At 41.4% G+C, this 27,364-nt stretch overlaps 2 protein-coding genes across 2 annotated transcripts; one reads left to right on the top strand and one right to left on the bottom strand.

Annotated features, from left to right (window-relative positions):
* The first annotated feature begins 127 nt into the window (after window positions 1-127).
* MUTYH (mutY DNA glycosylase) lies at window positions 128-15,470 on the top strand. The gene is made up of 16 exons (XM_060773385.2): window positions 128-314; window positions 1,753-1,868; window positions 2,632-2,753; window positions 2,859-2,898; window positions 3,325-3,398; window positions 3,555-3,596; window positions 3,740-3,811; window positions 4,412-4,525; window positions 5,477-5,574; window positions 6,592-6,736; window positions 8,989-9,076; window positions 10,753-10,944; window positions 12,864-13,006; window positions 13,488-13,646; window positions 14,022-14,069; window positions 14,766-15,470. Exons 2-16 carry the CDS (start codon window positions 1,760-1,762, stop codon window positions 14,880-14,882), a joined length of 1,563 nt encoding a protein of 520 aa, XP_060629368.2. The 5' UTR covers window positions 128-314; window positions 1,753-1,759; the 3' UTR covers window positions 14,883-15,470.
* Window positions 15,471-16,228: 758 nt separating this feature from the next.
* HPDL (4-hydroxyphenylpyruvate dioxygenase like) lies at window positions 16,229-25,203 on the bottom strand. The gene is made up of 2 exons (XM_060773387.2): window positions 24,845-25,203; window positions 16,229-19,821 (listed from the first exon to the last, which is right to left on the bottom strand). The coding sequence occupies exon 2, from the start codon at window positions 19,768-19,770 to the stop codon at window positions 18,592-18,594; it is 1,179 nt and encodes a 392-aa protein (XP_060629370.1). The 5' UTR covers window positions 19,771-19,821; window positions 24,845-25,203; the 3' UTR covers window positions 16,229-18,591.
* Between the last annotated feature and the right edge of the window lie 2,161 nt (window positions 25,204-27,364).

The following is a 27,364-nucleotide window of genomic DNA, read 5'->3' on the forward strand; positions in this document are numbered from 1 at the left end:
TCCTCGTAGGAACTTGGAGGCCAATAATACATCTACAGAATTATACAGAAGCCCGTGGAGCTCTAGTCTTTTGCTAAATCTCTGGGGCTGCGAGTCTCGCCCTTCTCCTTCTGAGTCTTTTCTTGGTAGATAGGCTGGAGCCATGCCTCATTTTGATTGGTTCTCAGAAATGCGGAAGCCATGCCTCGTTTTGATGGGTTCACATAAACGCGGAAGCCAGTGCTTCGTTTTGATTGGTTCTGCGCTGCCTCGCTTTAGAATTCCCGAGTGGGGCGCGCGAAGCGAGGAGGGAGCAATAGCAACAAAGGCACGAGGTAGGAATATGCTTAATTCGCTTGGAGCTCATCCCTGACTATCATATGGAATTAAAAGCACCCTTTTTGAATGCATTTCTTGAAGTCATTATTACAACAGCATCGTAATGTAAAATCTCTATTACATGTTCATAAGGCAACACTTTAATTATCGAGAATATGCATCACTGAGTTCATGGGGATTGATGCCTGAGTAATTTCCAATGTACTTATACAGAACTTTTTTTTAAAGTCATCTCACTGCATAAGTAATAAAACAGTTTTATTACAAAAGCAGCAGAAAATCCACATGGAAAACAAACTCTTTTAAGACTATCAGGCTAAACTGAAAACATTCAGTTGCTTTGACAGTCTCATAACAACGTGCAAGTGGAAAAAGAAGATTAAGGGGCACCTCTACACTGTAGATTAAGGGGCATCTCTACATTTAAATTGCCATGGCTCAGTGCTATGGCATCCTGGGATATGTAGTTTGGTGAGGCACCAGCAGTCTTTCGCAGAGAAAGCTACAGGCCTTGTAAAACGAGAACCCCCCACGATTCCACAGTACTGAGCTATAGCAGTTAAACTACATTAATTCATCAGTGTAGCTGTACCCTTAATGTCCATAGTAAGGTAAAGGTTTCCCCTTGACATTAAGTCTAGTCGTGTCCAACCCTAGGGGTGGGAGCTCATCTCCATTTCTAAGCCAAAGAACCAGTGTTGTTCGTAGACATCTCCAAGGTGGCCGACATGACTGCATGGAGTGCCATAACCTTCCCGTCGAAGTGGTACCTATTGATCTACTCACATTGGCATGTTTTCAAACTGCTAGATTGGTAGAAGCTGGGGCTAAAAGCAGGAGCTCAGTCAGCAGGTTCAGCAGCTCAGTGATTTAACCTGCTGCACCACTGGGAGCTCCTTAATGTCCATATCCCTTGTTAAATGATGTAATATTCTTCAATAGCATAGGATTCTGTTATTTCACTTTCGTTGCACATGTAAACCCTAAAAGAATTATTAAGATTGGATTATACATATTGGAATTCTCCTACTTGAAATGCTTAGACCAGAAGTGTTTTTGATTGCATATTTATTTATTTTTTACTTTGGGATACCTGTACATAAATGAGAATTGAAACCAAAGTCCAAATGTGAAGTTTATACACTTTAAACACATAGACTGAAGGTCATTCATATTTTAAATATTTTAATGCATTTAATCAAATTCTCTAAACCATCAGAAAGCAAAAAGTGTCACTGCCTCAGCCACCCATGTGGGTGATTTCAAATTTTGGAATCCCAGATAAGGTATGCTCAAACTGTATTTCATTTTTAATTTTGTAAAGATTCCTGTGTTGATGGAATAAAGGGCATTATATACAAAGTGGTGTCCAAAATGCTAAAATTGTATTTGAAGAATCTAATCTGAGAGTAACACGGCCTCTGTCATTATTAGCTTGGCAATGAGTAAACGTCGACTGTCAACATGCACCAAGCTGAGAACACAACAGAAGATTGCAAAGAAGCAGAAACCACCAACTGAATGTGAAGATGACATTACACTCAGCAAAGGTGGGCTACAAAAACATATTGTGTATGAAGCAAGAGAAGAATTAATATAATATTAAAAGAAAGAGAAAATAGTATTTCTGGCTATGTTTTCATGGTTAGTTTTAAGTAACAACTGCCGAACTCTCTTCTGCTTCTCTTTTGGTTGTAAATTCAAAGTCTGAATTGGAGAACTGGAGTTGTAAGACTTTCATGGATCACTTGTTCTGGGAACTGCTAATAAGTTAGACTGTTCTTGATATAGGATTGGGGAGTATAAGACAAACAACACAGACTGAAAGCATGTGTCTTCTTCGCTTCCACTCTAGCTTCCTGTAGTTATCTAGGTCATTGAAATATCTGTGAAGGACTTTTAATCATGGTGGGGTTTTTAAAGAATAAAAACATACTTAGAATATGTAGTCAAGAGAAGTGCTATGTTGTGTTCTGAATGAACAAACTACCCTTTGTGTACCCTTGTGACCAAGCAGACATCTAAGGATTTCTTTGTTCATTTATTTCCTATATGCATTCTTATTTTATGTGGCGTGTTTATTTGTGTTTATATTACTGACCATGGTTTAAAAAGGCACAAGTTTGGAGTATATTTGGAGATTATGCCAAAAGAAGTACCTCTTTTCAGCTTTGTCAAAAATTGATGGTTGCAGATTTTTTCATCTCTTTGTAGTTTTACTTGCTCTGTACTGTTCATAGAAGTGGCCACTACAAAATAATAATAATAATAATAATAATAATAATAATAATAACTGGCTTGTCTTTGTTTCAGAAGTACCCAGTCAACAGTGTTTATTCCATACTTTCAGCGATGTAGCTGAAATCAAAGATTTCCGTAAGAGGTTACTCACCTGGTACAATAAATGCAAACGGGACCTTCCCTGGAGGAAAATGGTACGGTGTCATGTAGGATCTAGAGTACTTCAAAATGACTTTTCTGTTTTTAATGATCTAGGTAATTATCTTTTTTCTAAAGTTCCCATATCATTTTTTTAACAGGCTACAAGTGAAGCTGATGCCGACAGACGAGCCTATGCTGGTGAGAAAGACTGGTAACTGCAATGTGGGAGTTATCAGCTTTGTTGCATAGAAAAATAATTTTTGTTTTTCACATTAAATCCAATTAAACATAATAGCAAATCCATCAGGGCATGGCAATAGTTTAGCATTTAGAGGGAGGAAAGATTGTCATGTCAAACAAGTTTTCCTGAGCTGAACAGTCTTGGGATAGAAGAGATTGTTCAAAATAGGCCACTTTTTTCTTGCAATTATGCCTAAAGTCTGTTTAGCAGCACCTCCCACTTGCCAAGCAGAATCAGGAAGATTTGAGGAAGGAATCAGGTGGGAATCACAGAAGAAGAAAAGTATTTTAACATACTATATTGCTAACATTTCAATTATAATAAAGGGGAAGTTAGAATCTGAACCCCTAAAGCGCTAATGTTTTGCCTTTGTGCTTATGTAGTGTGGGTATCTGAGATCATGCTCCAGCAAACCCAAGTGGCTTCAGTGATCAACTACTACAATCGCTGGATGCAGGTGATGCTGAGCTTTCTTTTCTGTGGCATATTATTTACTTATTGAATGCATACCCCAACTTTTTTCCAGAATGGGATTCGATTATCAATTTTAGCTGTTCGTGAATTCTGCTTTGTAGAGTCTGTAAACAAGTCCCTGTTTTTCTTTGTGGTGCAGAAATGGCCAACTTTACAGGAGCTTGCTAACGCTTCACTAGAGGTAAGAATGCGAATGCAGGAGGTGGTGTGGGTGTGCATGCATATATGCTTACATCATGCATGTGTGAATGGAGGATAGAGCTTTGGTTTTCCCTTTTTCCACATTAACATTTTTCCTAATTTCTTCTTTGTGTTTGAGAATAGGAAGTGAATGAGCTATGGTCTGGGCTTGGCTACTATTCCCGTGGGAAGAGGCTTCAGGAAGGTGCACGTAAGGTAGCTGATAGCATGATTTTCTCTCAAGATGTTTTTCCTTCTGTAATTACAAATCACAAAGGAAGGCTGATGATTGCCTTTATCCCATAGCTGCTTTGGAAATATGCAAGTAGTATAAAAGCATGCACAGTAGTTACTATTCAGGTGTAATCAAGACATTTGATGTTGGCAGGAAAATGTTCGCAAACAACAAGAGTACTGAAGGGCTGGGGGTACTCCTGGAAGCCAAAGGCAAGCCTTGTAGAAAACATGTGTCCAAAATCCCCTAGTATATATTTATATGTGACATTTGCTTCGTCCTCTTCCTCTGAAAACATGTTTTAACATCACAAGATTTTATCAGTAGAAAGATAATTTCCTTATTAAAGGGATACTCATATTTTCAGCATTATATCTGTATGGATAGTGCTGTTGGTAAAAATGCAATTGTCCTGCCTTGGCTATTATGAACATATTACAGCAGTTTAACTTGCAGTTCTGGACATTGCATCACCTTGTTTTCTGCAGCTTCCCTTTGTGTGGCACGTTGATTGTGGCATGGTTTTCCATCTTTCTCCTTTCCCTATTTTTAGATTGCTCTGCTTGACTTGTCTTTTGCAGGTGGTGTCCCAGATGGCAGGCCATATGCCCAGGACAGCAGAGGAGCTGCAGAAGTTGTTGCCAGGAGTCGGGAGGTATACTGCAGGAGCTGTAGCATCCATCGCATTTGGCCAGGTAATTAGGCTGCAAACTGATGGATAGCTTTGCTTTATGTTATCATTCAATCTTTGCTTAATTTTGCCGTAGTTGTTGTTTCTTTTTGAGATTTGATAAGCTTGTACAAAAATTTATGAATTTATGAATTATAATTTATGAATGTGTTTGGCATTGAATGTTTGCTATTTTTTGTTGAAATCCACCCTGAGTCCCCTCAGGGAGAGGGCAGAATATAAATAAAGTTGTTGTTGTTATTGTTGTTGTTATTATTACATTATATGTAGGCAGCTCACACCTGTCTGTCAACAATATACTGATTGTCCATATAGAGGGATGGAAGAAGTGCAGTTTACATGCAGGGGAATATTGCTCAAGGAGGTTTTTCTTCCTGTTGGAAATTCTTGCCTAACAATGGTCTCACAGAATACAAGGAGCTCTACTTAAATGAGAAGGGTGGCATATAGGGAAGACTCTCTGTGGGCTCCCCTTTCCACCACAATTGTCCAGGATGCCAAGTTCTTGACCTACATGCCAAAAGGAGTACAGTGTATTTAAAATTTGGAAGAAGTTGATGAGCACAGAGGATAAATGAGGAATCAGCACAACCAGCTGAGCAAAAGCAGTGGAGAACATGGTGGAATCTCATTGTGAAAAGAGAAAATATTTACTGCTCCATGCTCCTTGCATAAGTAGTGGGGAAAGCATTTGGATGTATCCTCAACATACAAGTGCGTTTGATATCAGTATTATTCCTCATATTGGCAATGGAGGAAGGGGAAGCTGCCCACAGATTCAAGAGGCAGAGGAGAGATTCCTTGAGTCTCAGGTCAAGTATTCATCATGGAGTCACTGTGAAGCTGGTCTTAGATGCACTGGTCTTCCTATTGATGCTTTAAATGAAAGGACTCTTGAATCTATTAACAGTTGTTTTACTGTTCATTGTGATGCTTTATCATCCAACACATCCAGGTGACAGGTGTGGTGGATGGGAACGTAATTCGAGTCCTGTGCCGTGCACGGGCCATTGGTGCTGATCCCACAAGTTCAGCTGTTGTTGACAGGCTTTGGTAAGCAAAAGAGGAGGGATTGTATGGATACAAGTATTGCTTTGGGGCATAAGGAAGGTGGATTATTTCCAGAAACAAGACAGGGAAAGAAATAACTCTTTGTCCCCATCTGAAATCCAAAGTGGAAATTAGTAATGGCCAATTCCTAATTGAAAACAGATGGTCGTTAAGTAGTCCTCCATTAGGATAGCATAGTAGTAGATTCCTGTTTGTGGAGCAGGTTGATTTAAATTACAGAAAGTCTTAATTTTCTCATTATCACAAGGATCAGCAGAAGTAAAAACTGAGAAGGTAAATATTTATGCAGATAAAGAAGCCAATCATATACATGTAAGTAGGTCCCATTTTAGCCAGTGAAACTTCTATTAAAATTACTTTAGAAGAAGGATTAGCTCTGTTTCTTATACTGTGGGTCCCAACCCCAAATGGGATCCCTTTATCTCAGTGTTGGGGTCCCAAAAATTTTGCAATAGTAAATCTAGTGGCTGTTTTAGACATTCACATGAATCTGTCAACAAGTGTGAACTATTTACAGAAAATGCTTCACAAAAAGGAAAACCAGTCTGTTTAGCAAGCCTTGTAAATGCTGATTTATTCTCTTTAATATTTGATTTTATATCTATTTTATATACCTACCATATACTTTGGGTCACATAAAAATTCCTCAGGCCAAAAGGGGTCCCAAGCGGAAAAGTTTAAGAAGCCTTGCTATAGAGAGTGACAAAATGCAAACTAGTTGGAAATACAGCTCCTTTTGGAAGCTCCATGCTATAAACCTACAGCTCCTCACTAAAGTTAGGGATTTGGTGCCATTGTTCATGCAATACACTCCTGCCAGGCATTGTCACGGCCACTATCCCCCGGCATTGTTGATAGAGAAAAGATTACCACTCTCCCGGAGTCTCTTGTTTCACACACAACTCATTACACCATGCCATGATTGTAGGGATTTCTTTACAGGCCTTTGCCATGTACATAACTGTTCAGTTTGGTAATGTAGACATCTCCTGTTTTTAGGGCTTTAGCCAACAGTCTGGTGGATCCAATTCATCCTGGTGACTTTAATCAAGCAATGATGGAATTGGGGGCAACTGTGTGCACCCCCAAGACACCGTTATGCACGGAGTGTCCAGTGAAGCAGCACTGCAGGGCTTATCATAGAGTGAGTAGGATCCTTTCTCTTCTCTGTGTTCTAGACCAACCTGAGTTGTCCTGCTGGGGAATCAGATTAATATTTGCTGGAAAGGGGACAAAGAATCATAGAATCAAAGAGTTGGAAGAGACCTCATGGGCCATCCAGTCCAACCCCCTGCCGAGAAGCAGGAATATTGCATTCAAATCACCCCTGACAGATGGCCATCCAGCCTCTGTTTAAAAGCTTCCAAAGAAGGAGCCTCCACCACACTCCGAGGCAGAGAATTCCACTGCTGAACGGCTCTCACAGTCAGGAAGTTCGTCCTCATGTTCAGATGGAATCTCCTCTCTTGTAGTTTGAAGCCATTGTTCCGCGTCCTAGTCTCCAAGGAAGCAGAAAACAAGCTTGCTCCCTCCTCCCTGTGGCTTCGTCTCACATATTTATACATGGCTATCATATCTCCTCTCAGCCTTCTCTTCTTCAGGCTAAACATGCCCAGCTCCTTAAGCCGCTCCTCATAGGGCTTGTTCTCCAGACCCTTGGTCATTTTAGTCGCCCTCCTCTGGACACATTCCAGCTTGTCAATATCTCTCTTGAATTGTGGTGCCCAGAATTGGACACAATATTCCAGGTGTGGTCTAACCAAAGCGGAATAGAGGGGTAGCATTACTTCCCTAGATCTAGACACTATGCTCCTATTGATGCAGGCCGAAATCCCATTGGCTTTTTTTGCCGCCACGTCACATTCTTGGCTCATGTTTAACTTGTTGTCCACGAGGACTCCAATATCTTTTTCACACATACTGCTCTCAAGCCAGAACATCCCCCATTCTGTATCTTTGCATTTCGTTTTTCCTGCCAAAGTGGAGTATCTTGCATTTGTCACTGTTGAACTTCATTTTGTTAGTTTTGGCAGAATCTGTGAGGGGCTTGCTGCAGTCAACATTCACTCTGTTCATTTGTGAATTATCTATGTATCTGTCTGTCAGGGAAAGACGGGACACTTCAGACTTCTATACAGGGCATGCTTCATGAGAAGTTCTCACTGTGTTCAATGTTTCTTATTTAATGTTGTTTTTGTCTTTCAAGATTTCAGTCTTTCCAAGGTGGCTTCAGAGGGGCAGCCTTGATATTAAATGAGTCTAAGATTGCAGTTCTTTCAGATTCCTTCCACTTAACAATGTCATAATTCAGCTGTTCTCAACCTGGGGGTCGCGACCCCCAGGGGGGTCACCTGGCCATTTCAGAGGGGGCGCGAGGCCGCCTCCGTTGGCCCTGCCCCTAGGGCGCAGGCCAGGTGAGGGCTGCCGCGCACTCTTACCATTCAGCGAGGGCGAGAAGTGGGCAAGAGGATCTCGGCGCGAGGCCTAACTTCGCGCCAAGCCCCCTCGTCTGCCTCACGCTTCTGCCATCGTTGGGACCCCTGAGCTGGTCGCAAGACCATCTGTTGACCATGGGGCTTTTGTGTGGTAAGTTTGGCTCAGTTTAATCATTGGTGGGGTTCAGAATGCTCTTTGATTGCAGGTGAACTGTTAATCCCAGCAGCTATAGCTCCCAAATGTCAAAGTCTATTTTCCCTAAACTCCACCACTGTTCATGTTTGGCCATATTGAGCATTCATGCCAAGTTTGGTCCAGATTGATCATTGTTTGAGTCCAGAGTGCTCTCTGGATGTAGGTGAACTACAACTCCAAAACTCAATGCCCATCAAATCCTTTCAGTATTTTCTATTAATAATGGGAGTTCAGTATGCCAAGTTTAGTTCAATTTCATCATTAGTAGAGTTCTGAATGCTCTTTGATTGTAGGTGAACTATAAATCCCATCAACTACAACTCCCAAATGACAAAATCTCCCAACCCCAGCAGTATTCAAATTTGGGCCTATTGGGCATTTGTGCCAAATTTGGTTCAATGAATGAAAATACAGCCTGCAGATCAGATATTGACATTACGATTCATAACAGGAGCAACAATACAGTGATGAAGTAACAATGAAAATACTTTTATGGTTGGGGGTCACCACAACATGAGGTACTGTATTTAGGGGTCATGGCATTAGAAAGGTTGAGAACCACTGTCATAATTCATCGTAATTCTTTAAATGCTGTGTATATTACACAGCATCCTTCCATACTGACTTGGGATTTCAGATTCATAGCTTTGTTAGCACAGAACTTGATCATGAACCAAGAGGCACTGAAATTCTAGAGGAGAAAATCAAGAACACTCACTCACATGTCTGATATCCATTGGTGACTGAAACCTTCCTCTTTTGCAGGTGGAGAAGGATCTGGTACTTTCTACAGAGAGATTGCTAGGAAAAGCAACCTCAAAGTACTCTCACTTACCAGATGTGGAAGAATGCGGTGAGTGCTTATATACCTTGAATTGCCAGGCTTTTTGTTGGCATAGGGAACGGATACTTATTGAAGTTTATAAAAGCAGGAATACTCTAGGTCAGGGGTCCTCAAACTAAGGCCCGGGGCCGAATGCAGCCCTCCAAGATCATTTACAACAACAACAATCCTATCTCATCAGCCAAAAGTAGGCCCACACTTCCCATTGAAATACTAATAATTTTATATTTGTTGAAATTGTTCTTCTTTTTAATTATTGTATTGTTTTTAAGTGTTTTTGGCACTACAAATATGATATGTACAGTGTGCATAGGAATTCATTCTTTTTTCTTTTCAAATTATAATCCGGCCCTTCAATAGTTTGAGGGTCTGTGACCTGGACCTCTGTTTGAAAAGTTTGAGGACCCCTGCCCTAGGTTATTAATTCTCAAGAAATCCCTCTTCCCTTTCCTTTTCTGCCGTTATTCAAGTTAGATGCCTCAAGAAGGGCTACTGTCAGCAAAGTCAGATTTGTCAGAAATATTAAAAATTAGCTAGGTATTTTTGATTACCAAATTGTGAGTCAAGCACTTAAAGAGTTAGAAGGCCGAAGCCTATCAGAGTTAGTGAGTCAACGCTAGGGTTGTCCTGAGGTGTGTAAGATAGGTCTCGTTATGAAAAGGCCTCGTGTGTGAAGCTCCAGCGTAAACGTTTGAACTTTATTTGTGTCATGGAAACCTTGATCTTGTAAATCGTGCAACCATATTATGTTGCTATAAAGAAAAGCCTCCTATGGAAGAGATAACATTGGTCTGTGTGTTTTTATTCTTTTTATCACTTTGGGCTACTAGTGCTGGGTCATGCTGCTGCTAACAAGTTACTTTGATGTACATTTATGGGGAATTTCTTATGTGAATAAGCCCACTCGTCCAACAAGGGTTATGGGTCCAGTCTAGCCCAGTAGAGACCATATTGAGGCTGAAGAAGGCATATTTGTGTTCAGATGTCCCTGGTTTCCAGATCACTAGTTCTTGTGTTTTCATTTCTGTGAAAGATGGACGTCTGCAGGAACCATAATGGGCATTTCTGCTTGGTTTGGTGACCCTGTCAGCCTGGGCAGATGATAACATCTGGAGCTTAATAAATAGAATATTTTCCCTGCTGCATTTCCTTGAGTTCTGTGGCACTACTAGGTTCCCCTCAGGTGAAAGAAAACATTTGTGTGTTCAAGACTGAAAATGCTCTTTCAGATCTGAAAAAAATGCTTTTAGAAAAAGTCTGTTCTCTTCCATGTGAACAAATTATTTTATGGATGTTATTGTTATATTTGTAACTGCATGTGCATAAAATGAAGCAGAAATATATACTCTTAAATGCAGAGGTTCATATCCCTAGTAGCAGTCAGCTGGAGGAATAAACAAATACTAGCCAGCATTATTATTTTCCCTGCTGTTAAGTATCTGTTCTGCAGATTTTGCAGTGCAACTGCCGTTTCCTTCTGATAAGTTGTCTACATTTTGTACATTTTCTGCAATACAACTGTTGAGTGGATGCATATTGAAGTAGAAAGTCATACAATCTGTTACATCTGCCTGATACAGAGCCAATATTAGAACACTAGATCACTACTATAGGATGGACAGCATCATCTGGTTTATAAAGTGAATTAGAGTCAAATTCAACTATCCTTTTCCTCTCATTTGCAGCCACTGCTACAGGGAGTTGCTCCTTCTGCCTGCCTCCTTCAGAGCCATGGGATCCCAATTTTGGGGTGGCCAATTTCCCCAGAAAGGTCACTAAGAAGAAGCCAAGAATTGAACACACAGCCACCTGTGTGCTCCAGCGGAGACGCATTGGTGGGGAGCTAGAGTATCTTATCGTGCAGAGACCCAGCTCAGGTAATTGCTTCAAGAATAGGTATTTCTAAAAGGGGAACATTTTTTCAGGTAACAAACTATTATTACTTCCCTAGCCAAACATCCTCTTTCTTCAGCAACTGAAGAAGTGTGGGTGCAAATGTATGATAAACCCGCAGCATATCTTTGTGTATTTAAAAAGAGAAAAGCAACACACATTGTTTTTGTGTGAGCATTTAGTGGGAAGGAGAGGTTTTCCCTGGAACGACATATGATTTTAAGTTGAAATGTGTTGGGGACTTTTAGTAAGGGACTGCAGAAAGTGGGTGCCTGCACTGCCAAAGTTTGCTCGAGTTTACCTGCTTGTGAAAAGACTGTGATGCAGTTGAGATAAAATAAGAAAACAAAATGCATTTTTGAGGCACCTCTTCCCTTAACAATAGTAAAGATATACACAATTATGCCTGGGGAATATTGTTCAGTTACCAAGGAAAACAATGTACCCTCAATAATGGTATTTCTGTCTCGTGATAATTTATATAATATTTATTTCAGAGGTAACCAACCTTTTTTACAGATCACTGGTGGTCCATGGACCACAGGTTGGGAACTACTAATTTATATTATGCAGTTCCTGAGGGCATTATCTCATAAACCTTTGTAACAGCCAGTTCATTCTTTTTTTTTAATGTTCTTAGGAGTGTCCTATTTTTCCTCTTGAATTCAAGTCTGTGCCTTGAATTCAAGCTAATTTTTCAACTAGGATTTTCTAGCTCAAGTTCTTTGCCAGTATCTTGTTTTGGGAATTGATGTTGTTCCTGGCATCTCCCAGAGTGCTTTTATTGCTGGACTTAACAAACATTACTGCTATAGCATGTGCTTGATGCAGCAGATGATGCACTGTTGTATGTATGAAAGATTACATTGTAATGTGTACAGTGAGGCGTCTGTAGCCATGGAACTGGTTCCAGGATTCCCAGCAGATACCATAAAAACATGGATACTCAAGTCCTTTACACAAAGGGATAAAAAAGGAGCTGAAATAAATTCCAAAGGAAATTGCCTCTATGCTCGTAAAGTTTTTTTTTTTTTTTGTCGTGTCAGGAGTGACTTGAGAAACTGCAAGTCACTTCTGGTGTGAGAGAATTGGCCATCTGCAAGGATGTTGCCCAGGGGACGCCCGGATGAATTGATGTTTTTATCATCCTTGTGGGAGGCTTCTCTCAGGTCCCCGCATGAGGAGCTGGAGCTGATAGAGGGAGCTCATCCGCCTCTCCCCGGATTAGAACCTGCGACCTGTCGGTCTTCAGTCCTGCCGGCACAGGGGTTTAACCCACTGCGCCACCGGGGGCTCCTAAAGTTCAGCCTCCCCAAAAATCAGTTTCCCTTTTGCTCTGTCCTTCGTTACATGATCTTTTCAGCTCACCACCTGTGTACCCCCCAAAGTCAGATTCAGTCTCCTTTTTTTCTCCTCAACAGCTTTGTCATCCTTAGCAGGGGACTGTTGCAGAAGAGCTTCTACCATAGTCTTTATGCAAGGTCACAAGGCGAGACAAGGGAGGGATGAGATGTCCTGTGGTACCTTAAACAAATCTTTAAAGTCTGTATTTAAGGTGTGTGTGTGTGTGTGTGTGTGTGTGTAATTATTTGTGTGTGTGTATGTGTATGTATGTGTGTGTGTGTGTGTGTGTATGTATGTATGTGTGTGTGTGTGTATATATATATATATATATATATATATATATATATATGAGAAGACTGATTTCTTAGAATTATTTTCAATCTGCTATTTGTTGAATCTGCAGTTCTAAAGCCTGTGGATACAGAGGGCCCACTATAATAAATGCTGTATTAAAATATATCAACGTTTTAGCAGCTTAGTTGTATGTGGCTTTGTATCACCAAGAGTACAAATTCTTACATCCACTATGTCACATGAATAACTATGTGCTTCCTTGTAGGACTGCTGGCAGGGCTGTGGGAGTTTCCAAGCCTCCTCCTTGAGCCAGGGCAAGAGAAGCAACTGAAATCAGCACTCGCAGGTTACCTCCAGACTTGGGTTGGTAGTGATGTGGCAGTAAGGCGTCTGCAGCATGTTGGGGAGGTAAAGTAGTTCCTACAGAAATGAACAGCAATGCACAATGCCAGGAATTATCAGTGTTTAGCCAAAGTATCTCCCAGCAAGCTCTTTCCATCATACTTAATATGAGATTTGCAGCCCAACCATATCTGAGATGCTGTTGGAATAGTTATCACTGTATGTATATCTCAGAGTAGTTCACCTCAGTTATTCATATCTAGTCACCCTTACATGGATATAGACTTTGGTTCCATAAAGCACCATTCTCATCTCTGCTAAATGATATTGATATACTTGCAGATCCTTATTTCAAGGCAATGAGAAGACTTCAGAAAGGGGAAACTCTTCATTTAAAGCTTGCTGCCCAGCCGCTCTTTACAAGGGTGGAATTTGCTTCCTTCTTGGCCAAGAAACTGCATAACGTGTCCACTAGAAGGGAAGGAGAGGATGTTGTTGAGCCATAGGATATGTCTCCATGTCTGCCCTCATCTCTTGCCTTCACCAGGTCCTCCATATTTTCTCCCATATCCGCCAAACATATATGATCTATTTTTTAAATCTGAACAAAGAGAAAAACTGGGACAAAGAGGTGGAGTTGCCAGCATCCCGATGGGTGACCAAAACCGAATTCCAGAGCTCAGCTATTTCTACAGCTATGAAAAAGGTACTGAATACTGATTTCAGGTTGCATTTCTCTAAAGATATGCAGGTGAAAAACAATGTGGAATGTTGCCATAGAAACTTTGTGTTGAATTAAATTTTACAAACTGCCTGGACATCTTTATCTGTGGAGAAGACAAGGGCATGTTGTAAAGAGAAAAGCGGTATATAAAGTAAATAAATAAAAATAAATAAACAAGGGAGTGCCTCATCTCTGCAACATCCTTTAGTTTCCACTTTTGAAACTGGGTGCTTGCATGGGATTCTGCTATTCATTAGTAGAATCTATTTGTATAGCACCTTTTATTTCAATTATTAAGTTAGCAATTTAGTGTACTGCTAAATGGTTTGTGTGTCATGTGAGGCATCTTATTTTCAGGTTTTGAAAGCATATGAAGCATGGAGCTCTAAAACCAGTTCTGACAAGGTAAGTTCATCATTTTAATAGAACTAAACTGCAATTTTGGGAATGTTCCCAAAACAAAATAGTACATACTTCAGAATTAGTTATCGGTAAAAGAAATTTTATTTGAAACTTACTATAGGCAGTCCCCAAGTTATGAACAATATAGGTTCTATAGATTTGTTCTTAAGGTGAATTTGTATGTAAGTCAGAACAGAAACAGAACAGAACAATAACTCCAGCCAAAAATGTATATATATTAGCATTGGATAGCATGGGGATTGATTAACACCCCTGTCGTGTTTGTTTGGCTGTCTGTTTAGAAGATTTCACTTCACTTTTTGTCCCTGTTAGCACTGGATTTTGAAAACATTGGCTTGTTGTGGAAACAAGGATTGGTGAGAGAGCTTCAGTGGAAACACCTTTTCTCCATGATAATTCTTATAGGAGTGAATTTCCCTTCCAAGGGGTTGGTTTCTCTCACTTCCTGTTGTCTCACCCCCGTTCTTAACTATGAGTAATTTGTAATTCGGATGCCTGTAACCCGGGTACTGCCTGTAATTACACTTTCTTACAATCATACCATGGAGATATTGATGGTTTGGCTTTTCCCCTATACCCAAGGACCTAAAGTTAGGGCTAGTGTTCAGTGGGAAGATGGAGTATATAGACAGCCGCAGGCATTTCTGTATTAATATATCTGCATGTGTGATTGTTCAGGTTGTTAAGCGGAAACGAGACTTCCTACATGCGAGCTGTTCAAAGCCGGAAGAGACCAGTGCTTGCAAAAGGCAGCTTTCTCTGGATTCTTTTCTTGCAACAAATCATAAGAACTGATATAGTCTGTCTGCTGTGCCTGACTTCATATGAGAAATGATACATATCCTCTGCTGTACTGTATTTTAATGTACTGCTGGTGTCTCTTCAAGGGGACGATAATTTCATGACCTTCACATTATACTTCTTGTCTGAGGTATTCATGTGCCTGTTGGGGACAATGCTAAACACAGTCTGCTACTATGAAATATTATTGCTTCTCTTGGATTCCTCATGTGTCTTTTACCTTGAGGGATAAGGGACTAAGTGGAGGGTAACAACAGCTGTCTGTAGCAAGCACATCATGGGAAAGCTGTAATATTGCAGTCCACCAACAATCTTGCACATGCACAATAAAAGCAGATAGTGGCGATTCATACATTCATGACACAGCAACAAAGAAAATATGTTTTAAATACCACACAGGATAACAAAAGTAGGATAGGGTATCTGACCTTCAGTGGCTGACAAATTTGATCATGCAGCTTTCTTGTTACTTCTTAAGACATGTAAATATTCTTTTACTGGGTCTTAGCATTGCATTAATTGCCATTTTTATAACAAATTAACAATGTCATTTTAATTTTGTTTACCCTAATAAATTTTTAAATAATTTGTATCAAGATATTATTAATGCCAGTTTTCAGTGACTGATGCTTCCCCAAAATCAGTTGTGTTATCCATATTACAGTACTGAATTGTGAAACTTCTCCTGTGGTTGGTAAGTTGAGCTCCAGCTTATTGATGACATGTGTGGAGTCATGATGGTGGGAAGGAACTAAGAGATTTGATCATATGTATGACTGAAGCATGATTAAAAATAGAGACACAACTGGGGCCCCTTCCACATATCCATATAACCCAGAATATCAAGGCAGAATAACCCACAATATTTATAGTACTTTGAATTGGAATATCTGAGTCCACACTGCCATATATCCCAGCTCAAAGCAGATAATATGGGATTTTATTCAGCTGTGTGGAAGGGGCTTGGGAAGAAGAAGAGTGTTCATGCACATGTTGTATGTTGTGCAATCCACAAATAATATCACAATTGCAGTATGCATACAAAAAACATTTACCACTTTTTAAAAAGCATCCTGTCTACTGACCAAAAAAGGTGGCTTGCTTGAAGGATAAATGCTCCATCTATAGTAATTCCAAAAGCAAAGTATTACAAGCTAGAAGGTGTCAACTATGGTTCTTTATCAGTTACATATAAACCAGTATATCACCTTCCCCAAGTGAAAGATATACCAAGTTCAAAAAGCTTGGTCTCATGGTAAAGAATTCAGTAAAGCATGCTTTGTGTATATAGTGCTGAAGTGAGAGACCAGGAAAAGAATAACAAACTTTACACACAGTGGTTTCTGAGAATGACAACAGACTTAGCAATTATTTTAATTTTAAGGAGAAAGGAAATACAGGGGAATGATCGTACTTGGAAAAAGTTCTAGCCAGGATTACAGAATTATAGAAATTGAGACATTTTCAAACAAACAGACCGACTAAACTACCAAACTAAAATATCAAAACACTATGCCATCACATTCAGTAGAAAAAAGAATAATATGTCTTGAAACAATGAATGAAACTGTGTTTCTAAAGAAAACAGTGCTGTTGTTGTTATTCCATCCCAACGGGTAATACTTTTAGGATACCTAGGAAGGAGCCTTGAAGCAGAAGAAAAAGTAATAGCTCAACAGCACTAACTGTTCAAGCTCTCAAAGGAGTTTGGGAAGAAAACCAAGCATAGTTTTGTTTTTGAGATAGGCTTCATGCTTTTGAATATGCCAACTTCTTTACCTTGGGATTGGGACAAATTTGGGTAGGTATCCACATGCCACTTCGCTTTTTCCATTTCAGTTTCTAAGAGACATTTCTCAATAGCACGCAAAGTCGTGTTTCTATTTTTCACTTATTTATACAATGAGTTGATTCACTTATTTTAGCAGGAAGGAGTCTTCTGGTTGTGTTTCCAGGAGTCTTCAATAGGTATATTTAAAAGCAAGCTGATATTCTTAAAGAAAACCACACACCCAATCTTTCTCAAATTCTGGACAAGAAGAGATGGGAGAATTTGTGAGATGAACAAAATGAAGTCATCTGTACGCCTTTCTTAGGAAACACAGCTGCCAACTTCACCATTACTCCAATTGTGGAGTTTTTGTAACAATGAGTTTGTGTTAATATTAATAAGGAAAAAATAATAAGGAAATAGTAGTTTACTACCTCTGTAATGCCATTGTTACATCAGTAATACTACTAAAACACACAAATAATAACACTATGTCTCCTCCCAGTAAAATCTAGATTTCATTTAGTACTGACAAGAACCCAAGGACCCGAAGAATCAATGAGCTAAATACCATTCAGTCCAGGCAATTACTGAAGCATGTTCTGAACTAAAACAATGTGCATTGTCTCTCTGGCCCTCTACAGCCAGCCAACAGAGCCCTGCTTTATGGCACGTGAAAAAAAGCAGAATAGGAAGAATGTTTTTCACTGGGAATATTACAAACAGGGCAACAGAAATTGCATAAGCAGCAAGACTTGTAGAGACATCTGGCCTTAAGATAGGGGTAGCAGAAAAAGAGTTATTCAAAGGGCAATTTAGCTATATCAGACATTGTTTCCAGGTCCTCAAAGAATACATGTTTTATTATAGACTTACTTTAAAATAATAGCATTTTCCTCCTCTCTAGGACAGAAATGTATGCTTTGCCTTATTCCATTTAAGGGTTGAGAAAAAAAATATTAGCTTAGGTGCCCAGAAAGAAAAAATTCGTATGCATTCTTTTGAAAAGGTGTGGTTGCTGCCACAACACTTTTTTCCTGTGGTCGTCTCCCAGTTCACCTCAGTGATGTATACAAGTTCTAGTTTACAGGTCAGCCACAGGATATACAGTGTTCCCTCGCTACTTCGCGGTTCGCTTTCTGCAGACTCGCTGTTTCGCGGGATTTTTAAAAAAGAATTTAAAATATACAAGTAGCAAGGGAACACCGTATACCCATTGTTTCTCTAGTGTAGATGCTGTCTCCTCTTCCTCTTCCTCCTTCCCTGATGACGCCTTGCTCGTCCTACATTTCCCATAATTTCCCTACGGCTCCTCAGAGAAGTGGAGGGGCAGGAGGAGGAGGAGGCCTTCCTGCTGGGGTCCCACATGTTGCCCCAGGCCCGGGCTTCCACGTCCGGGTCGAGCAGGCTTCCCTACTGCTGCTGCTGCTACTGGCATAGCGGCGCTGGGCCTGAGCAAGGAGCAGAGCAAGGCAGCCATGGCCCTGTCTTGGCAACCCCTCTGCTGCCGCTGTCTCCGGGGGAGCCTGGCTTGGAAGAGGAAAGCCGTGAGTGAAGAAGGGCGTGTGCGGGGGTTGGGAGCGAGGAGGGGGGATCAGTGTGTAGGGAAAGAAAGGCGGGAGAGGCGTCAAGCTTGAGACTGTGTGTGTGTGTGTGTATAGCATCTCTACTTCAAGGATTATCACTTATCGTGGGTGATCCTGAAACATAACACCCACGGTAAGTGAGGGAACACTGTAGATTGTTTCTACATGATAGTAAACAAACAGGATACAGTGTGCTTTGCTAATGTAAGAAACATGTATAGGATCTTTGTCAGAACTCCTAGGCAAATTATTAATCTGACATGGGAACACAAGCGCCAAAAGTAGGCTTGCAAGAGCAGTGACATCACAAAAGGATTATTTGCGTTGAGAACTAAAGAATCTCTCCCTACTGATGGCCCAAGTAATTCTGTACAGCTTGCCAAAGAGCACGGATATTTCCCTCTCCAAAACCTGCAGCCCCACATCGCTCTATGACTTCCAGAAAGAATGTCTCCTCTCTAAAGAGTGGCTTGGTGAAGATCTGCATCAGGAATTGTTTCCCATGGAGGGCTGAGTCACTCTGGTCTCCTTCCTCATCTACGGCAGCATCCAGAAGAATTCCATGATCTTTTAAGAGCTGAAGATTCTGCCCAGATCGCTGTATCTCCTGCATCTTTCTTTTCTCAGTGTAATACGCTAAGGGCGTTTTGACAAAGTTTACTCCAGACTTGGCCATGGCTGCAACAGTACTTATGATATCTGTGGAATAGAGGGCTACGTGTTGGATGCCAGCCCCACCATGCTGCTCTAAGAAACTGTCCACCTGGTTTTGCCTCTGCTTTGGCATTGACTCTGCCAGAATAAATTTACAGTCATGTTCAAGCCCACTGTACCACATGGCAGTGAGGCGAAGACCCACACCAGCCCCATGGATTACATAGCCCTCTGCAATGTCATCTTGCTTGTGGACCAGGAAGCGCTGGAAATCAAAGCAGGTCTCATACCACTCCAGTAAAGCTTGAGTACTGCCCTGGGGGCAAACAAAAGTGATGTGGTCAAAGTGTGTGATCTCCCCAATCTTCTGGAACTTGTTGAGGGCATCTTTCTCAACCTGGAAGCCAGGCAAGAATAGTCCACAATATTGAGACCGGTCAAGTAGAGTGTGGCTGATGTTGCCCACAATAGATTTCACCACAGAATAAATGACACAGCCATCCTCATCTGCTACAGTGGTGGGAGGGATAAGGACCTGGCAGCCACGTTCCTGCAGACTCAGAGTGAAGCCAGGTACATCTTCTGTTTCAAAGCCAATGTTGGAGGCTGTGCTGACAGCATACTGAAGGTCCACATCGTAGAGGATCCCACTATCAGAAGACGGCTCAGGTGCAACTTCTCCAGGTATCTCCTGCCGTTTTTCATTGACGACAAAAATTGCATCCCCTCTTCGCAAAGCCAACTGCCTGCTCGACTCTGCTTTCCGTGTTGCAAACAACTCAAAGCCAAACTTACTCACCAGGTCTTTGGCCAGATGTTCCTTCTCAAGAACATGGAACCCGATGTAGCATAAGCGGTGTAGAAGAGGCATGATGCAGTTTGAGAAGACAGCTGATGGCAACTAACAGCTTTGTTGTTGGATCTATAAAAATAGAGAAAAATCCAGTTCAGTGCTTGATTATTTGAGGGCAGGGTACAGGCAGGAGGGGCTGGAATGCAAGTTGGGGCCCCTTTTTCTATTGCTAGGGCCTCCTGGTGGTGCAGTGGATTAAACTGCTGAGCTGCTGAACTTGAAAATCAGTGGTTGGAATCTGGGGAGCGGGGTAAGCTCCCGCTGTTAGGCCCAACTTCTGCCAACCTAGCAGTTTGAAATCATGCAAATGTGAGTAGATCAATAGGTACTGCCTTGGCGGGAAGGTAACGGTGTTTATTTATTTATTATTTATTTATTTATTTCTTGCATTTATTGACCGCCCCTCTCAGCCCGAGGGCGACTCGGGGCGGTGAACAGCAACAAAGAAGGACAGTGTACAGTGAATCACGACAAAACAAACCAGACAAATACAACATAACATATACTTATACTAAAAATACTGTTTCATGCAGTCGTACTGGCTACATGACCTTGGAGGCGTCTTCAACTTAGAAATGGAGATGAGCACCACCACCCCAGCCGGACACAACTTTGGGGGTGGTGGTGAAACTTTTATATTTTACCTTCTATTGCTACGCAAACAGAAATACTCCATGTTTTGCAAGAATAGGAATTAGTACAAAAATGCCCAGGCCTAGGATGCAAAATAGGACCAATATCCAAGGTTCAAGACCTTGCCCCTCAATAACCCCTTTCCTTCATTCCTTTAGAACAGAGATCCATTTTGGCCCAGTTTTATTTTACACGATCCCAGGTGGCATATAAAAGAGATATAAAAATCAGACATCTACTGATAATGTCCGATGATAACAAACCAGCATTTGTCAGGGCTTGCTAAATTTGTTGATTTTTGTAATGAAGTGCTGTTGAAGCATCTTCTGCAGAATCCACTGTAAACATTGCACAACAGTTTTGTGCAAATAAATGTCTAAAACAGCCACTAGAGATGTTGTTCAGGAAACGTCTACTGTTCCCTTAGAACAAGGTGTCTTCAACATTTCCACTTGAGATCCATTTTGGCCCAGTTTTATTTTACACAATCCCAGGTATATAGGTGAGGACCCCAACATTTAGTGGTTCTCAACTTGGGGTCCCCGTATGTTTTTGGCCCACAACTCCCAGAAATCCCAACCAGTTTACCAGCTGTTAGGATTTCTGGGAGTTGGAGGCCAAAAACATCTGGGGACCCCAGGTTGAGAACCATTCAGCTAAGGGGACCCCATTTGGGGTTGGGACCCACATTTTAATAAGCAGTGTTTTAAAACAGGTTCTGGCCACTTTGGTTCTTCCTTACAGTCAAGCAGCTACCAAGAAATCAACTCTTTTAGTTGCTCTTCTTTCAGATGCTATTTTTCAACTAAAAGTATGTTGTCATCGCTATCTCTTCACATTCATACTAAGGACAGTGTGTTCTTCATCAAATGGGAAAAGCAGGATATTTAGAGACATTGTAAAAGGAATGTGCTACATGAGAACAAGCCCACAAAGCTACAACATCAGAAAGAAGTAGACCAGGGGTCCTCAAACTAAGGCCCGGGGGCCGAATGTGGCCCTCCAAGGTCATTTACCCGGCCTTCGCTCAGGGTCAACCTAAGTCTGAAATGACTTGAAAGCACACAACTACAACAATCCTATCTCATCAGCCAAAAGCAGGCCCACACTTTCCATTGAAATACTAATAATTTTATATTTGTTGAAATTGTTCTTCATTTTAATTATTGTATTGTTTTAAAGTGTTTTTGCACTACAAATAAGATATGTGCAGTGTGCATAGGAATTCATTCATTTTTTAAAAAATTATAATCCGGCCCTCCAACTGTATGAGAGACTGTGACCTGGCCCTCTGTTTAAAAAGTTTGAGGACCCCTGAAGCAGAGTTTCTGTGCCATCCCACTTGTATTCACAACACGGGGGAAATTAAGTGGGGTGTGTGTGTGTGTGTGTGTGTGTGTGTGTGTGTGTGTGTGAAAGACATCCCCATCTGCTTTGCTACAGAACCAATCCTGGAAAAAAATGATAAAAATAAGGGCACTACAGAACATGAGCACATAACTTTCTGCAACCTACTTTTCCACTGTTTTCCACTGTTACTAACAGGAGCAGCGCTCAGGGAGCACACTATGTTGCGTCAGCTCCACTGGCTGCCAATTTGCTACCGGGCACAATTCAAAGTGCTAGCTTTAGCCTATAAAGTCCTAAATGGTTCCGGCCCAGCTTACTTGTCCGAATGTATCTCCTCTTATGAACCATCTAGGAGCTTAAGATTGTCTGGGGAGGCCCTGCTCTCGATCCCGCCTGCTTTGCAAGTGTGACTGGCGGGGACAAGGGATAGGGCCTTCTCAGTGGTGGCTCCACCCCACTACGGAACTCCCTCACCAGGGATATTAGATCGTCCCCTTCCCTCCTGACTTTCTGAAAAAAAGTAAAACTTGGCTCTTTGAGCAAGCTTTTGAGAATGCAGCGGAATAGATAACATGGAACTATGAACGATGAACATGGAATGGCCAGACAATGTTACTGGAAAACGTTTTTAACAGGCTGACACCGATGATTATATTTCAGTGGTTTTTATATATGTTTTATATTGTTGTGTTGACTGTTTTTAATTGCACTTTTATAAATGTCTGGCATTGAATTGTGCCAATCTGTAACCCCCCTTGAGTTGCCACATGGCTGAAAAAGACAGGCTATAAATATCATAAATAAATAAATAAACAAATATTTTCATAACCCAGACAATTGTATAAATCTACTCTGTAGGCACACGACTGCAACCCAGTGGTTCCCAACCTTTGGGCCTCCAGGTATTTTGGACTTCAACTCCCAGAAATTCCAGCTAGCTTGCTAGCTGTTAGGAACTGTGGGAGCTGAAGTCCAAAACACCTGAAGGCCCAAAGGTTGGGAACCACTGCTGTAACCCAAGTCAAACACATTTTAAACACTTCTGCCCATTAATATTAAAAAGAGTTACATGTACAGTCAGCCCAACACATTCGCTCTGGTTACGGGCATAGGAATTCTGCAAAAGTGGGAACTCTGCAAATACATAACACTAATTTTTTACCTGCAAAATCCCTTCTAGGTCCTCCAGTGTGACTCTGTAGTGATACAGAGGTTCCAAAGGTTAAGTTAACTGTTCCTTATGAAATATAGCTTACAGTAAAGCTTAAATAGGGATATCCTGGTAAGGTGTGATGAGTGGAGTGCCGCAGGGTTCCGTCTTGGGCCCGGTCCTGTTCAACATCTTTATTAATGACTTAGATGAAGGGTTAGAAGGCAGGATCATAAAGTTTGCAGACGACACCAAATTGGGAGGGATAGACAATACTCCAGACGACAGGAGCAGGATTCAAATCAATCTTAACAGATTAGAGAGATGATTGGCCAAAACTAACAAAATGAAGTTAAACGGGGACAAATGCAAGATACTCCTCTTAGGCAGAAAAAAAATGAAATACAGAATGGGAGATACCTGGCTCGATAGCGGTACGTATGAAAAAGATCTTGGAATCCTCGTGGACAACAAGTGAAACATGAGCCAAAAATGTCATGCAGTGGCTAAAAAAGCCACTGGGATTTTAGCCTGCATCAATAGGAGTCTAGTGTCTAGATCCAGGGAAGTCATGCTACGCCTCTATTCTGCCTTGGTCAGACCACACTTGGAATCATACTTTGTCCACCACAATTGAAGGGAGATGTTGACAAGCTGGAATGTGTTCAGAGGAGGGCGACTAAAATGATCAAGGGTCTGGAGAACAAGCCCTATGAGGAGTGAATTAAAGAGCTGGGCCTGCAGGAGAGATGGCTGAGAGGAGACATGATGAGGGCTATGTACAAATTTGTGAAGGTAAGTCATAGGGAGGAGGGAGCAAACTTGTTTTTTGCTGCTCTGGGACTCGGACGCGGAACAATGGCTTTAAAATACGGGAAAGGAGATTCCACTGGAACATTAAGAAGAACTTCCTGACTATGAGAGCTGTTCAGCAGTGGAACTTTCTGCCACAGAGTGTGGTGGAGGCTCCTTCTTTGGATGTTTTTAAACAGAGGCTGGATGGCCATCTGCCGGGGGTGCTTTGAATGCAATTTACATTACTGAGCAGAAGAGTAGAATCATAGAGTTGGAAGTGACCTCGTGGGCCATCCAGTTCAACCCCCTGCCGAGAACAGGAACATTGCATTCAAAGCCCCCTCGACAGATTGCCATCCAGCCGCTTTTTAAAAGCCTCCAAAGGAGGAGCCTCCACCACACTCTGGGGCAGAGAGTTCCACTGCTGAACAGCTCTCACAGTCAGGAAGTTCTTCCTCATGTTCAGATGGAATCTCCTTTCCTGTAGTTTGAAGCCATTGTTCCGCGTCCTAGTCTCCAAGGCAGCAGAAAACAAGCTTGCTCCCTCCTCCTTATGACTTCCTCTCATACATGGCTATCATGTCTCCTCTCAGCCTTCTCTTCTGAAGGCTAAACATGCCCAGCTCTTTAAGCCGCTCCTCAAAGGGCTTGTTCTCCAGACCCTTGATCATTTTAGTTGCTCTCCTCTGGAGTAATGCTTTGGCTTAAAGGCATCCTGAAACAACAGCACCAAAAGCACAAGCCACAGTCTAATTATTACTGTAGACCAGGTGCAGGCAAACTTCAGTCCTCCAGGTGTTTTGGACTTCAACTCCCAACATTCCTAACAGCCTCAGGCCCTTTCCTTTTCCCCCCTCAGCCGCTTAAGCAGTTGAGGGGGAAAAGGAAGGGGGCTGAGGCTGTTAGGAATGGTGGGAGTTCAAGTCCAAAGCACCTGGAGGGCCCAAGTTTGCCCATGCCTATCATAGATACTAGTTGTATACACTTTTTTGGAAGAGATACCTTGTATATCTCTCCCTTTACTGTTTCCTTATTGGTTTCCTTCCCAGGAAGATAGCCATACCCATAACCCACGGCCCTGCTCCCTTGCCTTTGGGGTCCCCCTCTCTCTGCCCGAAATATCCCTTCCCTCCCTCCCGCTCGCTTTCCTTTTGCGGATCTTGCCTTGCTTGGATCCGGTGCAGCTCTGCTCCAGGCTGCAGCCTCTCTTCCTTTCCCTCTCCAAGACAGCCAAACCCACGCGGCGGGCACCCGGCGAAGGTCGGAAGCGGAAATCTGGGCGGGCTCAACCTTGGGCGCCTGACCTTGGGCGAGTCACACTCTCTCAGCCTCCGAGGCTCCGCCAAGGCTGCGCTAAGAAAACCCTCCTCTGATAGGCTGAAGGTCTCTAGAACTCTGGCCTGATTGGAAGGCACTCAGCAACCAACACTGCGAAGGGATTCAGGCACAGGAGCAAAGGCAGAAATGGACTATATTGGATTCCAGCAGAGATGAAACCCTCCCTTCTGGTTGCAGCCAAAAGAAAGAGAGCATTCTCCACAGAACCTGACGATGCTGCAACCCATTGGTTCTTCCTTAGACGCCACACAAGATTCCCCTCCCTCCTTCTCCCCTCTTTTCCTGATCTATGAGGCTTTCTCTTTTGTGTGTGTATGTGTGTATATGTATGTATGTGTATGTGTATCTATATATGTGTGTCCATATATATATATATATATATATATATATATATATATATATTATAATATTATAATGTAATGCAATATAATACTACTACTAATAATATAGTATAATTATATATTTATATTACATGCAATATTACTAATAATATTAAAATATATTGGTATAGTACAATATAGTAATATTTAATACTGATATTGTACTATGCTAATAATATAATATAATATTATTATATTATATGCGGTGGCACAGTGGGTTAAAGCACTGAGCTTGTTGACCAAAAGGTCGCAGGTTCGAATCCGGGGAGCAGCGTGAGCTTCCACTGTCAGCCCCACCTTCTGCTAACCTAACAGTTCGAAAACATGCAATGGTGCTCCATGCAGTCATGCCGGCCACATGACCTGGCTCTTCAGCTTAGAAATGGAGATGAGCACCACACCCCAGAGTCGGACACGACTGGACTTCATGTCAGGGGAAATTCTTTACCTTTTCTGTTGGTCATGGGGGTTCTGTGTGGGAAGTTTGCCCCAATTCTGTTGTTCATGGGGTTCAGAATGCTCTTTGATTGTAGGTGAACTATAAATCCCAGTAACTACAACTCCCAAATGTCAGGGTCTATTTTCCCCAAACTCCATCTGTGTTCATATTTGGGCATATGGAATATTCATGCCAAGTTTGGTCCAGATCCATCATTGTTTGAGTCCACTGTGCTCTCTGGATGGAGGTGACCTACAACTCCCAAATTCTAGGTCAATGCCCACCAAAACCTTCTAGTGTTTTCTGTTGGTCAAGGGAGTTCTGTATGCCACGTTTGGTTCAATTCTATCATTGGTGGAGTTCAGAATGCTCTTTGATTGTAGGTGAACTATAAATCCCAGCAACTACAACTCCCAAATGACAAAATCAAACTTTTTTGAGCAAATTACATACATTGGGTTATTAGGTGTATGCTGTCCAAATTTGGTGTCCATTCGTCCAGTGGTTTTTGAGTTATGTTAATCCCAAAAACAAACATTACATTTTTATTTATATAGATTTATAATTTTATAATGTAATGCAGGTAAATACTACTACTAATAATATGATATTATAATTATATATTTATATTGCATGTAATATTACTAATTATATTAAAATATATTGTTATAGTATAATATAGTAATATTTAATACTGATATTGTACTATGCTAATAATATAATATATTGTGTGTGTGTGTGTGTGTGTGTGTGTGTATATATATATATATATATATATATATATATATATATATCTTGTAAGCCGCTCTGAGTCCCCTTCAGGGTGAGAAGGGTGGCATATAAGTGTCGTAAATAATAATAATAATAATAATAATAATAATTATTATTATTATTATTATTATTATTATTTTGTGATGTGCTGCTACATAACTTGGAAGGCATTTCTTTCTTCCTCTCACTCTCTGGCTGCATCTGCACTATAGAGTTAATGCAGTTTGACACCATATTGACCCACCATGTCTCAATGCGATGGGATGCTGGGAGTTGTCATTTGGTGAGGCAAAAGAAGGCCAAAGATACCTGGGAAAACTGCTTTCCTTCTGTGAAGAGTTCTCTACCCTCTGCAGTCTCTTCCCTGGAGTCTTTGCAAAAGCGGTCTCTTTATTTTGCTGCGCTGCCTGTTTTTATCTTGTCTTTCATGGAGTGAAGGACACACTTCTGGGTGGGGAAAACATCGCTTCAATGTCATTCCATAGGGACTTCAAAAGAAAAAGCAAATTTGCATTAAAAGGGATGAGTGCAGAAAAAAAGAGGGTTGTGCAAAAAGTCTATACCAAACTTAGGTCATTGGACTTGAAGATGGGTAAAAATTTTCCCCTGACGTTAAGTCCAGTTGTATCTGACTCTGAGGGTTGGTGCTCATCTCCATTTCTAAGCTGAAGAGCCAGTGTTGTCCATAGACACCTCCAAGGTCATGTGGCCAGCATAACTGCATGGAGTGCTCTTACCTTCCTGCCGAAGTGGTTC

Source organism: Anolis sagrei, chromosome 4, assembly GCF_037176765.1.
Source record: "Anolis sagrei isolate rAnoSag1 chromosome 4, rAnoSag1.mat, whole genome shotgun sequence".
NCBI classification, from domain to species: domain Eukaryota; kingdom Metazoa; phylum Chordata; class Lepidosauria; order Squamata; family Dactyloidae; genus Anolis; species Anolis sagrei.

What these genes read in the sequence shown, in the direction of transcription:
- MUTYH (XM_060773385.2), top strand. Translation starts at nt 1,760, where the DNA reads ATGAGTAAACGTCGACTGTCAACATGCACCAAGCTGAGAACACAACAG. An exon ending in TTCAGGAAGGTGCACGTAAG is followed by an intron (nt 3,812 to 4,411) that starts GTAGCTGATAGC and finishes TGTCTTTTGCAG; the next exon opens with GTGGTGTCCCAGATGGCAGG. An exon ending in ACCAGATGTGGAAGAATGCG is followed by an intron (nt 9,077 to 10,752) that starts GTGAGTGCTTAT and finishes TCTCATTTGCAG; the next exon opens with CCACTGCTACAGGGAGTTGC.
- HPDL (XM_060773387.2), bottom strand. Translation starts at nt 19,770, where the DNA reads ATGCCTCTTCTACACCGCTTATGCTACATCGGGTTCCATGTTCTTGAG.